The sequence below is a fragment of the Lygodium microphyllum genome, chromosome 20, assembly GCF_053477565.2.
Source record: "Lygodium microphyllum isolate KBCC chromosome 20, Lygodium_microphyllum_v1.1.10, whole genome shotgun sequence".
In the NCBI taxonomy this organism is placed as follows: domain Eukaryota; kingdom Viridiplantae; phylum Streptophyta; class Polypodiopsida; order Schizaeales; family Lygodiaceae; genus Lygodium; species Lygodium microphyllum.
Window position 1 is genome coordinate 120,566,734 of NC_141154.1, and position 13,107 is coordinate 120,579,840.

General features: G+C 43.4%; 1 protein-coding gene across 2 annotated transcripts in view; it reads right to left on the reverse strand.

The window, feature by feature from the left end:
* Positions 1-1,997: 1,997 nt before the first annotated feature.
* LOC148019319 (serine/threonine-protein kinase BSK1-like) overlaps positions 1,998-13,107 on the reverse strand; it is a 61,773-nt gene continuing 50,663 nt past the window's right edge. The window contains exons 7-11 of one of the 2 annotated variants that reach the window (XR_015687571.1): positions 7,803-7,991; positions 7,004-7,171; positions 3,419-3,532; positions 2,493-2,813; positions 1,998-2,376 (exon numbers count right to left, since the gene is read on the reverse strand). Coding sequence is in view for 1 of the 2 variants with exons in the window: in XM_087660923.1 (XP_087517049.1) it covers positions 2,574-2,813; positions 3,419-3,532; positions 7,004-7,171; positions 7,803-7,991 (711 nt within the window). In the remaining variant the exon portion in view is untranslated. Of the gene's footprint in view, positions 2,814-3,418; positions 3,533-7,003; positions 7,172-7,802; positions 7,992-13,107 lie in introns of both variants that reach the window. The other variant, XM_087660923.1, reaches the window with a different exon arrangement.

Consider the following 13,107-nt stretch of genomic DNA (forward strand, 5'->3'; position numbering starts at 1 on the left):
ATGTTTCGCCTTCAATTGTAGCAACTTATCACACAATGAATGAATTATTTTCATTCTACATCATTTTGCTACGTTTTTTACTAATCTCCCAAACATGGATTACCCCGACTCTTCCGAGAAAGTACATTTTTCTTTTTTTCGATTCTAACTATTTTTTTTCATTCCCCCGCTCATTGAGAAATAGATTCCTTTTTGTAATAATAGGCTATCCTTGAATTTTCACAACCATACTCAATAGACGACTATGTAATAGTAGGTAGGAATCATCAAAAAATCGTCCATCTGAAAGGGAAAAGACTTAACCTGATTAAGTACTAATCATCAAATTATGCACAAAGATATTCCTAACATTTGGATAAATAAGTGGTTGATTTCACTTCTATTAGCAATAATTAGTAAATAAGTAAACTATCCATTTGTAGCAAATGTGTATCCAATTTTTGCACAACAGAATTATGAGGATCCTTGCAAAGCTACTAGACGTATCATACGTGCCAATTGCCACTTAGCCAAAAAACCTATTGATATTGAGGTACCACAATATGTTCTTCCCAATACTATAAACAACCTATCTGCACCACTTTAGACTCATGAGCCTTGGACAAAGTAGCTCACATTCACCATTATAGTCGAACAAAAGGACATCAACAAACTTTCTTGCACCACCTCACACTCATGAGCCTAAGGCAAAGTGCTCACATTTTACAATAGAGGTAAGGGGTCCCACATTCCTCTTTTCCTTCTATCACAAGTGATATTGATATTCTAATATTTATGATGGCCAAGGCTACCTTTCACATTCTAAATCATTGTTTAGACACCACTCATAAAGAATTGACCATGAGATTCAACTCAAAGGTAATACTATAATGGATTTGCCACAAATAATATCAAAGTTTACCACACATACACAATGAGAGAGAGATGTTTGCTTTGCGACCTTCTTGAAGTTCCCTTTGTCATTTCTCTATCTACCTTCGTCTAGGTGATTACACAACCAAAGCCAGCAAGACACCATGAGAGAGAGAGAGAGAGAGAGAGAGAGAACAAAAAAGTGTAGCTCAAATGGTTAACTTGAACGGTTCAAAGTGGCAACCAAAAGGCAGGGTGTTCAACTCCTACATTCCGCCCCATCATTTAGTATAGGTATACAAAAAGGGGGTTTGAACAAGGGTCAATGATTTAATAAAATAAGTGGTTAGCTACTAGGTTAGCTACTTGATATGAGAGAGAGAGAGAGAGAGAGAGAGAGAGATTCTAGCCTTGTGGCTCCTTGTGTTATTTTCTACACCCCCTTGACTGAGCAAAAGGCCCTTTGTAAATAGTACTTTTATTTATTTCAAAATCCTTTATGAGGGGAGATAGAGATCTAATGAAACACAATGAGCAATGTCTATCTGGGGCACTAAAAGCATTGTTGGGAACATATTGTCAACTTATTCCATAAAGAGCTAGACCAAACAAACAAACCATCAATATTCTATGATCCCCACAATAACTTTCAAGGGAGCAAAATGAGCAGTGTTTGCAAAAGTCATTTTCATCGTAGATATGAAAACCTTTTAGTTTCAACTTTTTTAGGGATTACTAAAACTAAGTGCAAGTATCTTCCCTTGTTATAACCAAAATATTTATACATTATAACATAAAGCTTTTTCAAGTTCGAAGGTTTGCTTGAACAATTTACCATACATATTACATAGACCTCAGTTTTTCAAGCAGTCCTAGAAAGGCTAAATACCCTTTTGAGTCACAAATACCACAAGATAACATGTGTCTCCCTACCACATGGCATGAAGGGGACTAAGACCAATCCACAGTGGCAAATTAACATGGTACGAAGGGGACTAAGACCAACCCACAGTGGCAAATTAACGCAACATGCACCAAAGAAAAAGTACAAAAATCACTGGAAAGGAGGAAGGCAAAAGTGTCCCACTGATTGCAAGGGATTGGAGAACAGAATATTCAATCATTATTTTAGTAAAATACAGGTCTGAAAGGGACAAGTGGCAAATTAAATTGTGAGTAAAACATTGATGAGAAAAGTGGAGGCGCTCAAGCAAATCCAACTGCATAAGAGCAAATGATATACAGCCGCTGTATCAAATGTAGCCTTTATTTCCTTACAAAATGGACTCCTTCCTAACAGTAAAAAGTTGTGAATGGGGACATTCTATGGTATGGCAGCACATCAGTCGTCGTGTTGTGCATGTCTTTTGCATGGGATCATTGGTAACTTCTAGGAAAAAACTTGACCCATTGACACACCTATCGTATGGCAGGACACCAACAGGCCTGTTGTGCATGCTTCTGTACGTATGGGGATCATTGATGACATCCAGGGAAACTTGGTGCATTCATGATTTTGTTCATCTGAGGAGAAATTTACAGTGAGGAGAGGGTGGCAACATGCAAAACATTACGGATAGATGTGATTAGCAAACATCTATGACAATCCCACTAAATCATCACCAGATAGTGGTAGTTACCAGCGCACCATACTTGACATCAGAGTGACTCCTGATTATGAAGCTGCCATACAATTTTGGTGCAGCAACTCCACAAATTTCTCAAGGTCGTTTTTTGGCTTCCAATTCAGCTCCTTCTTCGAGCGTGTCTGCAGCTTCTTTCTCCATGTTCAGTTTTGCAAGTGCAACTGACTGCAGATAGAATGCTGTAGGCCACTCGGGATTAACATATTGGGCTTGCATGGCATCCCGCAGAGCTGGATTGGGCTGATCGATCATAAGGTAGGCCAAACTACGCCTTGCAAAGACTGTCGGAGAGACCATGGCACCTCCAGACACAAACTGCATTACAAACAGTCAAGTGTGATCAGTTCACAAATAATGTTAAAACATTTTCTACCTACCATTCACAAATAATGTTAAAACATTTTCTACCTATAATGTTAAAACATTTTCTACCTATCGTTGAGCCCACAATTATCACTGTTAAAACATTTTGACAAATCACTTATATTGCCATTGTTATGCATTCAACTAGATGGCTGATTATTTCAGAAACATAACACTAATCTGAACCCACATACCTAACAATTTAGGTCTCAACAAAATAAAGTTGACTGCTGTGCAGCCAGTATGAAAGATTAACAATCAAACAGGGTCTTGCCCGGAGAACCAACACAAATAAGCTGGCCACAAGAAACATGCTCCTTAGTGCCAAAGCAGCCAGCTCCAAATTGTTATGAACTACCTAGTTCAGGTAATAGTTTCTGTCCATTTTATCACAAGGCAAAGACTGTCCTGGTCACATACTACTAACCTTTCAGAGATATACAAACCTTGAACATCAAAGCGGGTCCACTATAATATCTCTTTACAAGTATGACAATTTACAATTCCCTACAAACAAAACAACAAAATAAGACCAGTCATTGAAAGGAGTTCCTCACCTCACTGTAGCGCTCAATGGCTGTGGGAAAGTCTCTCTCACGAAAAGCAAGGTCACCCTTTTTCCTGGCATTTAGCATATCCTGCATCTGTTTTGTCCACATTTGGAAAGAGAGCTGATACAGCGAGAAGAAGTATTAGGATGGGACAAGGCCCACTATAATTTATAAATACACTTCTAAAAACTCAGATGCACTATTCAAAAACTGAAACATCCTAGATTGTTGATATTGGAAGTTGGCCAGTACACGCTGCCAAATTAAGAGTTTTAAAATGTATCAGAAAGCACTTGAAATACATAGCAGCTTAGATGGATAGACATAACTTCAAGGTGTGAATTTGGAACCCTGTGTGAGATCAGGATGCTGAACCTAATAAGGAGATCATGCTTCCATTCTGTGGAACACAACATATTGGATAAAGAATAAAGATCTAATGTTAGAGCGAGTTATATTACACAATATGAATGATTCTAACCACACCTGCTGAAACACTTGATTTGATATACCATCACATCTCTGAGACTTGGCTCATCTGAGCAGTGGTAAAACCAAAGGACTCCATCTATTCATGAGAAGAATGCTCCAACGAAGCCTCTGAACAAACTGGAAACTGCCCAATTGGCTAGCCATCTCAAATCCGAGTTAAGGTTTGACCCAAATAGTTGCCAGTCACCATGGACTGCTACAATTCATCTCCAAGGCACAAGCCTGATCCTCCCGCAAACACACTTCCATGGCTACCAACACCAAATTCTAGTTGTCTCCCCAACAAGGCTATGTGCACCATGTAGAGAGCTATCAATGACTTATATACCCACAAGAGATGTAAATTACTGTCAAAGAACTTGAAACACCACTTGCCCCACATCACCACTTCATTGTTCCTAGATTGAAGCATGTATTTGATGCTCTCTAAACTGTGGCAAATCTCCACCCATCAGAAACCATAATGAAGCTAGTACTTCTTGAAACATCCTTTGTCCCACAACACCATTTTGCTGCCCCTACACACCCCCCCCCCCCCCCGGGCTCCCGCCCCCATTGCACACACACACACCCAGAAAAACCCACCCAAAAAATCAGACACTAAAAGGTCAATACAAAAACCTTATCTCCTCAACTGAAGCCAATCAGAAACCATAACAAACCCAATACCATAGATTTTGAGCCCAAAAGATTTGAGTTGTGTGTATTACTATGAGAGTCAAATATCTGAATCTAACCAATATGGACTGATCCCTCCACTGAACTTTCACCTTGTTGCCTATGGTGAGGCCACTTGCAATGCTTATGACCTAGCTTGCTTGCTATTTAAACACATGTTCTGCTTCTGCAGCCATTGTGTTTTCACATGATCAGTTGCCAATAAAAGAAAGTCACACTCAATACTATTCTTGGACTTGCCCTTGGCCTTCATCTTGGCCTATTTGCTGCAATGCCTCCCATCCTTCATCTCTCCCTCTTCTCATAAGTGGTAGCCAAGTCCATCACTTGCTCCAACATCAAGAGAGTATACTTGGATTCGCACTTGGCCCCTTCGCTGCAATGGCTCCAATCTTTCACTTCTCCCTCTTACCACAAGTGGTAGCCAACTCCATCACCTACTCCAACATAGACAGCTTCTATGCCTCCACATCGAGAGAGAGAGAGAGAATCATGATGGCCCAAATTATTCAAAAACTTTTACCGAATGTCACCAGTAGCATGGGAAAACAAATGTTCTTCTCTCTCAACCGTTCTATAGCCCCACAAATAGTTTCCTTCAAAATGAAATCATGCTCCAAACTACAGAATGTGTCAACATCTTTGTGATGCTTCTACTTGATGGATACTCACTCTTTGCATTACTGCAATTTGTAGTCTGACGGTTTGAACTGCTGAAGGGCTCAGAGCATCTCAACACAACTCAGCCAATTTGTAAGACACTTTTGTATTGAAGAACCTTGGATCCTCAATCTACTAACTAAAGCAAGGCCACCATCCACCTCCACCCAAGATGAGACTACCACATGCTCACCAAAGAACTGTTAGATGGTGAGTTTCTTGGCCATTGACACTTGTCTCTTTTTGGTCAGAGAAACTTGGAGAACCTACCCACTTACCATTGCCCTCCTGCAATCCACATTGAGTGAGAAACATCAGCCACTAAGAGCATAGGAGGATAGTGAGATGGCAATATCCTGTGCTCCGTACCTCCCAAGGTATTTGGCACCACCTAACCTACCTCAACAAGACTATCTTGGAACTTTCCCAAGAGAACTCAAGCCCGCCATGGCCCCTCCAAGAAGGAAGAATACAGATGGGAAGGATTAAAGGGTCAACCATAAGAAGGGGATGAAAGAGAGCTCCTCCTCCCAATAAGAAACCTTGTGCTCACAAATAGTTGGCCAAATAGCAACCCCTCTAGCTAACCTCAGCAAGGAAATGGGTACCTGAATCATGCTACTGCTAGGTGCCCTCAAACTCAAGACATCATCACTTGCAAAATAAACATGTTCCACCGAGTCTAGAACCACAATGCGCTTAAACCAGTCGACCCTACTCTCCAGTTCTCATCCCGTATCAGCAACCTCCCTCTGAAGCAGAGAGACCGTCACCCAAGAAGTCTGCTCATCCCGAATTAGGGCAATCGCTTAGCGAAGAAGTTTGACACTTGCACAAGTCAAAACCAATGAGAAAATCCAGAGGCAGAAATGATCCTCCTCCTCAAATTTATAGCAGAAAAAATGATGAGTACAATGGGGAATGGCTGCCAACATTGTATCCATGCTGCAGTCCAGAACACAAGCAATCCTCTAAATGATGGAGATGGGGCCCAACATATCACATAGCACTTCCAGCACTTAATGCCTGAGAAGCAGACTGATGAGAGAATCCAAAGGAAAAAATGATCCTCCTCATATTTACAGCAGTAAATATGATGCATATAATGGGCAAAGCCTGCAAACAGCACATCCATGCTGCAGTCTAGCCAGTGATGCAATCCTGCATACCCAAGGGCCCACCATATCACATAACGCCTCCAACACTAAAAGCCTGAGGAGGATTAGTAAGAGTTAGAATGATATGTAATGGAATTTTGAAATGGCATTAACTGGACAGCTATCTAACTGAAAAACCTAAGCTTTAACAGAGCCCTTCCTCCCAGAACCTTGCGACCTTTTTTAATCCTTGTTTTCTTCTGGGATAATCAATTAATGGATAGCTTACCCCTAGGAGAAGGAACTACTGGAGGACGCTGGTAGAACCGCTTCTTAGATGCCAAAGGAGCATCTGTAAGAATTGTAAGATAAGGGGGATGATAACGCAAACTTATTTCTGCAATTTCAAATGGCACATAATTGGGATGTAATTGCAGCAAAACTAAAACTCTTTGAGATGACCTTGCATAACTTTCTTAAACCATTTCTGATGTAGCTAAAAATTTTGACTGAAACAAGATGCATATAGACAGTACAAACTGTAAAAGCAGGCTCATCAGAGTTTGTATTACACAGTTCAGCCAAGTGAGCAAGGACTGTTCAAAATCACAGAGATGCAATTTATTGGAACAGCAGAATCAGCCAAGAAATTATCAAACCTTACCTCATTCTCTCCTGTGTCTTCTTTATAATGTGTCTTCACTAGGATTTCATGTATGGCTGTAAGATCCATTCTTGCACATGCATCTTTCAATGGAGAAGGTCGTGAAATAATTGGTGAGGGCTCAGGGGGAGGCTCTCGTCTTACCCCTAGCAATACATGTGAGGGAACCTGTATCATGAATATTGAGAACAAATTTTCAGCAAAGCAAGTCCTGCAAGTTCACTAAGATTTTTGAGCATGCTGATAGCCAATCCCTACAATCTTGAGCACGCATTGTAAGAACTAGGAAGCAAACTACTAACTAGGAAGTAGATTACTAATATCTTTAGCTTTCACCAGATATCTCCGTATTTGTAAGTTCATTATGACCTAAAACATTTGCCATGCATTTTCTGTAAATTATTTAGTGGATCTTTTGGCAAGAGATGCAAATTTGGATTTCAAATCATCCATTTAACAAGACCTGATTACTTCTTGATCCAAGAATTGAGATTCAAATCTGGGTCATGAAGAGCCCAGTAAATTTCAATCTACATCATCAAGAAGGCAGTAAATACTTCTGCTTGACATTAACAATTGAATCTGGATAATAAAGAAGCCTGTTAACAGAACAGATAACCCCTGAGATCGAGAATACAACATGGCGCATGATGTAATCAAAGTTTTGGATAGTTTTTTATCAGTGCAAACTGTTCTTATAGATAACATAAAGCGGTTCGAACTGGCTGGCTAGTCTCAACCATCTTTCCAAGAAAAACACTTTGACACATCCATAAAACACCAAAACAATGCTACTCACATCGGTTTTCTTCTGAAGGGATGCCAACGATGCCACTACTGCCCTTACACTTGGTCGTTCTCTCGGTTCATATTGCAAACACCGGGAAGCCAAGCGAACAAGCTCTGTTCCCTCCTCATTTGTAAACTGACCTTCTAAATGTGAGTCCATCAACAAGAGCAGATTCTTTCCTTTGATCAAGTCCAGAGCCTACAGCAACCAGCAACACTATCACTCTTTTTGTTGTTCTCTCTCTCTCTCTCTCTCTCTCTCTCTCTCTCTCTCTCTCTCTCTCTCTCTCTGTGTGGGGAATGATCTGACGATCACAGGAATGATCTGACACTGGAATGATCTAACTCTAATGGTCGGCTTTGACATAATCCTGGTATGTTGGAATGGTCAGCTCTGATGACATCCTGGTTTGATGCCTGTTTGCTTTGATGACATCCCTGCCTGATGCCCATTTGGTCGTCTCTGATGCCACCCTGATCTGATGTCTCAAGTGGTTGTAACTCGTGTGGCATAGATAGATAGCATGATGCTGCAGAAGGGACGCGACATGCTGCAGGACTGACATGTGAAGCTGCAGAAGTGATGCCACGTGTGACTTTTGACTGTTGATGATCATATATACACTTGTGACTATTGCTGGAAGCAACACATTACTCCTGTCTGATGTAACAGTAACAGTGTAAAACAACTTGGTGATTGAGTGAACACAATCTTGCAGATTTAAAATGTGATACATATTACAGACTTAAATTGAAATACAGCAGTGAACAGTAAAACAATTTGATGATGCAGTGAACATGATGATCTTGCAGATTTAAACTGTTATGCATTTGCAGATTTAAACTGAAATACAACAGCAAGCATTATACACCTGCAGTCTGCAGAGTATACAGCAAACACATATTGCAGATTGAAACTTCACTTGAGCAGGCTACAGCAGTAAGCGGTAAACACCATGTAACTGTGATTAGTATTCGTGAATGCATTCTCCCTCCTTGCATGTCTCCAAACTCGCCCCCCTAATTCGCTACTTCTTGCCACAACCAATGTTGAGTTAATGTAGAGGTTGCGCTTTGACTTACCACCACTTCGACTTGCCTCCACTGCAAACTACTGCAATTGCCTCCACTTCGACTTGCCAGTCCAATGGGGCTACGCCTCCCGCTGCTGTACCATCCGCTCCATCTGCCCCAGAGGCTATTGGACATGTGGCACGTAGATAGTCTCAGTAATCTATATCCTTCACTACTCCTAAAGGCTTAGCCGATTGGTTTGCTAGTGGCTCACCTATTGCACTTTATGCATCCATTCCTAAGACATCCACTGCATCTTCTAGGACCAGTTCACCACCTCAACGTACGCGATAGTGGCCATACACTTGGTCTTTCCATTTTCACACTTCTGCTGCATACTTGCATACTCATTTCATTGCACTTAGCTTTGGTTTCCTTTATTTCCAGTTGTGGTTTTTGGAGCATCTCACTACTCACCTCTTTGCTTGCATATTTTGATCTCTTATGCAAGATTTTGTGTTTCAATGTAAGGCTAATATGCAGGTTTTGCACCAATCCTTCTTAACCTAGAGACAAGAGTTGCACACTATTCCTTTCATGGTTCCATCTACTTGGAGTTTTTCTCTTCAACCAACATGAAGGCTTCCCCTCTCGCAATAGATCGTGCAACATCTCTCTTGATGCTAACCATAATATTAACTTCTCTACAACAACCAAAAAAGAAAAAAACCCAAAACGAAAACAATAGTTCAATGTGGTTCCATACGCATTTGTACAGCTGCAACGTGATTGGTAGTTTTTCAGAAGGGACGTACAATGGAAACCTCTGGTCAAACGCCGGCGCATTCAGTGGGTGAGAGCCTCCCAATCAAACACCTTGCGCGTTGTCCTCTTTGAGGAGAGGCTCTTCGCCGTCCAGGCTACAGAGCTGGAGTTAAAGAAAACAGTGATCTATGGTCAGGTAGTAGGACATTCCCCTTCCACGGCCCAACTTCAAGACTTGCTTCACTCCAAGCTGCACATCGGCACAACGCAAATCATGGAGGCGGTTCTAATGGGCCAAGGGATCTTCATGGTACGGCTCACCTCGGCAGACGCAGCCCGTGAGTTACTGGCCATGCTCCCTTGGTACAATGGCTTCACAGTGGAGGCATTTGCACTCCACAACAGGTTTCTTCGGCACCCAGTCACCTTTCTCTTTCCTGGCCTGGCAATAGAGTATCGCCAGTTGGTGGAAGACTTTGGACCGCTATCGGCACTATCCTTCCCACCTCTTTTGCGAACGCAGTGACAGCCGCAAGAGTCCCAAAGGTACGGGTAGCAGTGTGAGAGGTCAAGAATATCCCATAGTTCCTAGAGATTGAGGCAGGTGGACACTCCTTCAAGTAGCAGGTCATTGTGATTGGGCAACCAAGGCCATGCCTATGCTGCCATGACTTTGGGCACCAAGCAGCAGAGTGCACGCCCTTCAGTGCTAGGGGGGCTCCGCCGACAAGTCCACAGGTGGATGCGAACGGTTTCACACGAGTACAGAGACGACAGAGAGGGAGGCAACAGGGGGGCCGCAGGGAGCTCCTCAGACACAGCCACAACAGGGAGCTAGAGAGCAAGCGCCCCCCCCCCCCCCGGCAAAGCACCACACGGCCCTCCCCTCCTCGCCTTGCTCGACAAGTCCACAAGTCTACACATCCACCCCCCACAGAGGCGTCACAAGCCGCCTCACCCGAGGCCCCACAACCCCCACCCCCTCCCCCCCCCCTCGTAAGGCCCTAATCCAGAGCCCCCCATGCTGCTAGGAGGAGATAGCCCGTCAGCCAGTGATCTGGAACCCCCAGGTCAGGGATCGGGAAGGGGCAAAGATTGGCCAGCACCCCACAACCAGTGGACTGGTTGGGAGGTTGGCCCAGCTCGTATCATCAGGACATGGCGGGAGGTGTACAAGATGGTGGACGAGGAGGTGTTGCAATGAGTATCAGGCTACCAGAGAGGAGTGGAGTTGAGAAGAAGGGAGATAGGCGCAACAATACCTCAGGAGTGGCTTGCTCCCCCGATACGAGTGCTGATAGATCCCGAGGAGGTATGGGCCACTAGGTTTTCACTAGCAGGCATCCCCCTACAAGTGGCAGGTAGAGTGGGTGGTGCTCCACTTGGGACCTTCTTCACCGTACAGGAGGGGGGGGCATCTCGCTCTTAACAAAGGGCAGCAAGATGAGGGGATAGCTGTCCTCTCATGGAAGAGGATCCGGGTGATTAGCCTTCAGGGGAAGACATGGCGACTGGACCCTTTTGTCTTTTAGCAAGAGCTCAAGGAGTGGCACCTCTAGATCTAGGAGAGCAAGCCACTCGATGAGCTGAAGTGGGATCCGGAAGAGTGGCTATGGCTAGCCACTACAATCGCCAAGAATCCACCGAGGTTTCTGGAGTACACCGCCAGGATTGGCAAACACGTATTGATGCAGGAAGATATGGAGTGGGCGCCGTCACGTAGCAGGCATTGGGCGGAGCACAGCATCACGGATCCTTTCTAACGGACCTTCTGCCGCCGCCTATGGGATAGCTGGATGCCGAGAAGGGCATCGTATTTTTTATGGTTGGTGGCACATGGAGGCTTGGTGGTGGAAAGCTGACTTGCCCAGATGCATAAGGGAGGTTGTAAGCGCTGCACGCAGCAGCCTCTAGAAACCCCCAAAGCATTGCCTTTGGTCGTGTGAGGCGGCGCAACTCGTGTGGAGAGGAGCATGCCGCATCCTTTGCTGTATAGCACCCAGCCTTGGATGTATCTCATGGGAAGCTTTCTCACAGGCTAGTTGGAGCTGATGAAAGTCACAAATATATAATGTATACAAGCCTCTCAAGGCAGTCTGGGGGGATGGGGGCAAGAAGCCATGGAGGGGGGGGTGTATCGCCATCTAGGGCTACCGGCCTGCATGACGAAAAACAGGTATTGGCTGCCCCAAGTCCGCATGAAGTGACATCGGAGCTCCTGACAAGTCTTGGACTCCAACTGATCCCATCGGTTGCGGAGCGAGTGGATGATGGAGGTCCAAAGCTTTGCTAAGGCCGCCTGTGCTGAAAGTCTCTCTCCATTGAAAGCCTCCTGACACTGCGCCTTCTAGATATGACAACCAGCAAGACTCCCTATGATCTCCCATACTAAGCGGTCTGCTGTGGGCTCCAGTCAGTTTTTTTGTGTAATATAATCAGCCACATTTTACTTGCAAAAAAAAAAAAAGTATAAAATCTTCTCAAAAGTTTGAGGCAACAACCAGCATAAGCACTTGCCACGGATTATTCATCCAACACAATATGGTCTTTAAAGGGTCAAAAGAGTGTGCACAATATACTTAATGTGCACCTTGCATAGGCATCTAATCAGTTTAGCTAATCGTATTTGGCTAAACTTATGCACACTATGGGATTTGGGCTTGGAATGGCATAATTGATACACACCACCAATTATGGTTAATGGAGGGATGTGCTTCTTTGGCACTACATGCTATGAGTCCCTTACTCATAGATTTATGTCACGTCATATTTAGTCCTTTATTTCAACTGTCTTGGCCCAAGTAGCTACTGAGCACATCGCCCCACATAATTGGATCTTTGGATGGCCCTTTTTTGCTCAACCTCCATCACAATTTATGTTGCTCCTTGACATACTCCAATATAGAGATTGGGCCACAATTAGACTATGCAAAATGCTTTTTTCTTTAAAGGACAAATGTGGATTAAAGGGACATATTCAATGCTTGCAAGGCATGCTAGTTTGGCACATGTCTTAATCTGCCATCACCAACATTTTAACCAAGGAACATGTTAATCCTTGTCTATTAGTAGTCATGTTTGTCATGCACTATCATCTTTTGCATGTGAGCCTTAGTTTGAGTCAAATAGGGACATTAGGAGCTCTCGCATATCTATCATGTGTTTTGACGAAGAAGGCAGCTCATTCTAGAGCATAAATTTCTTCTCTCAGTTAGTTTATGTGTGTTCACATTGTGTATTTCTTAAGTTTGCCAAGCATTTCAAAGCCTTTGTTGCCCTGCCAATCACTTTCCAGCCCCTACTAGTTTGCAACTGCTCCAAGACTACTACATCAGCATTTTTGCAGTTTTTTTATTGCAGTCAGACTGCATATTTTGTAGTCAGCCCATTCAGGGGAGGTTGGCCAGATCAGGTCGGCCAATGTTGGAGGTTTTCAGCTATTTATAGCTAACACACTTGGCTGGGCAGATCATTCTTCTTTCTAGCAGGTTCATGAACATTCAGATTGCTGCATTATTCTCCATCTCTAGTGGGGA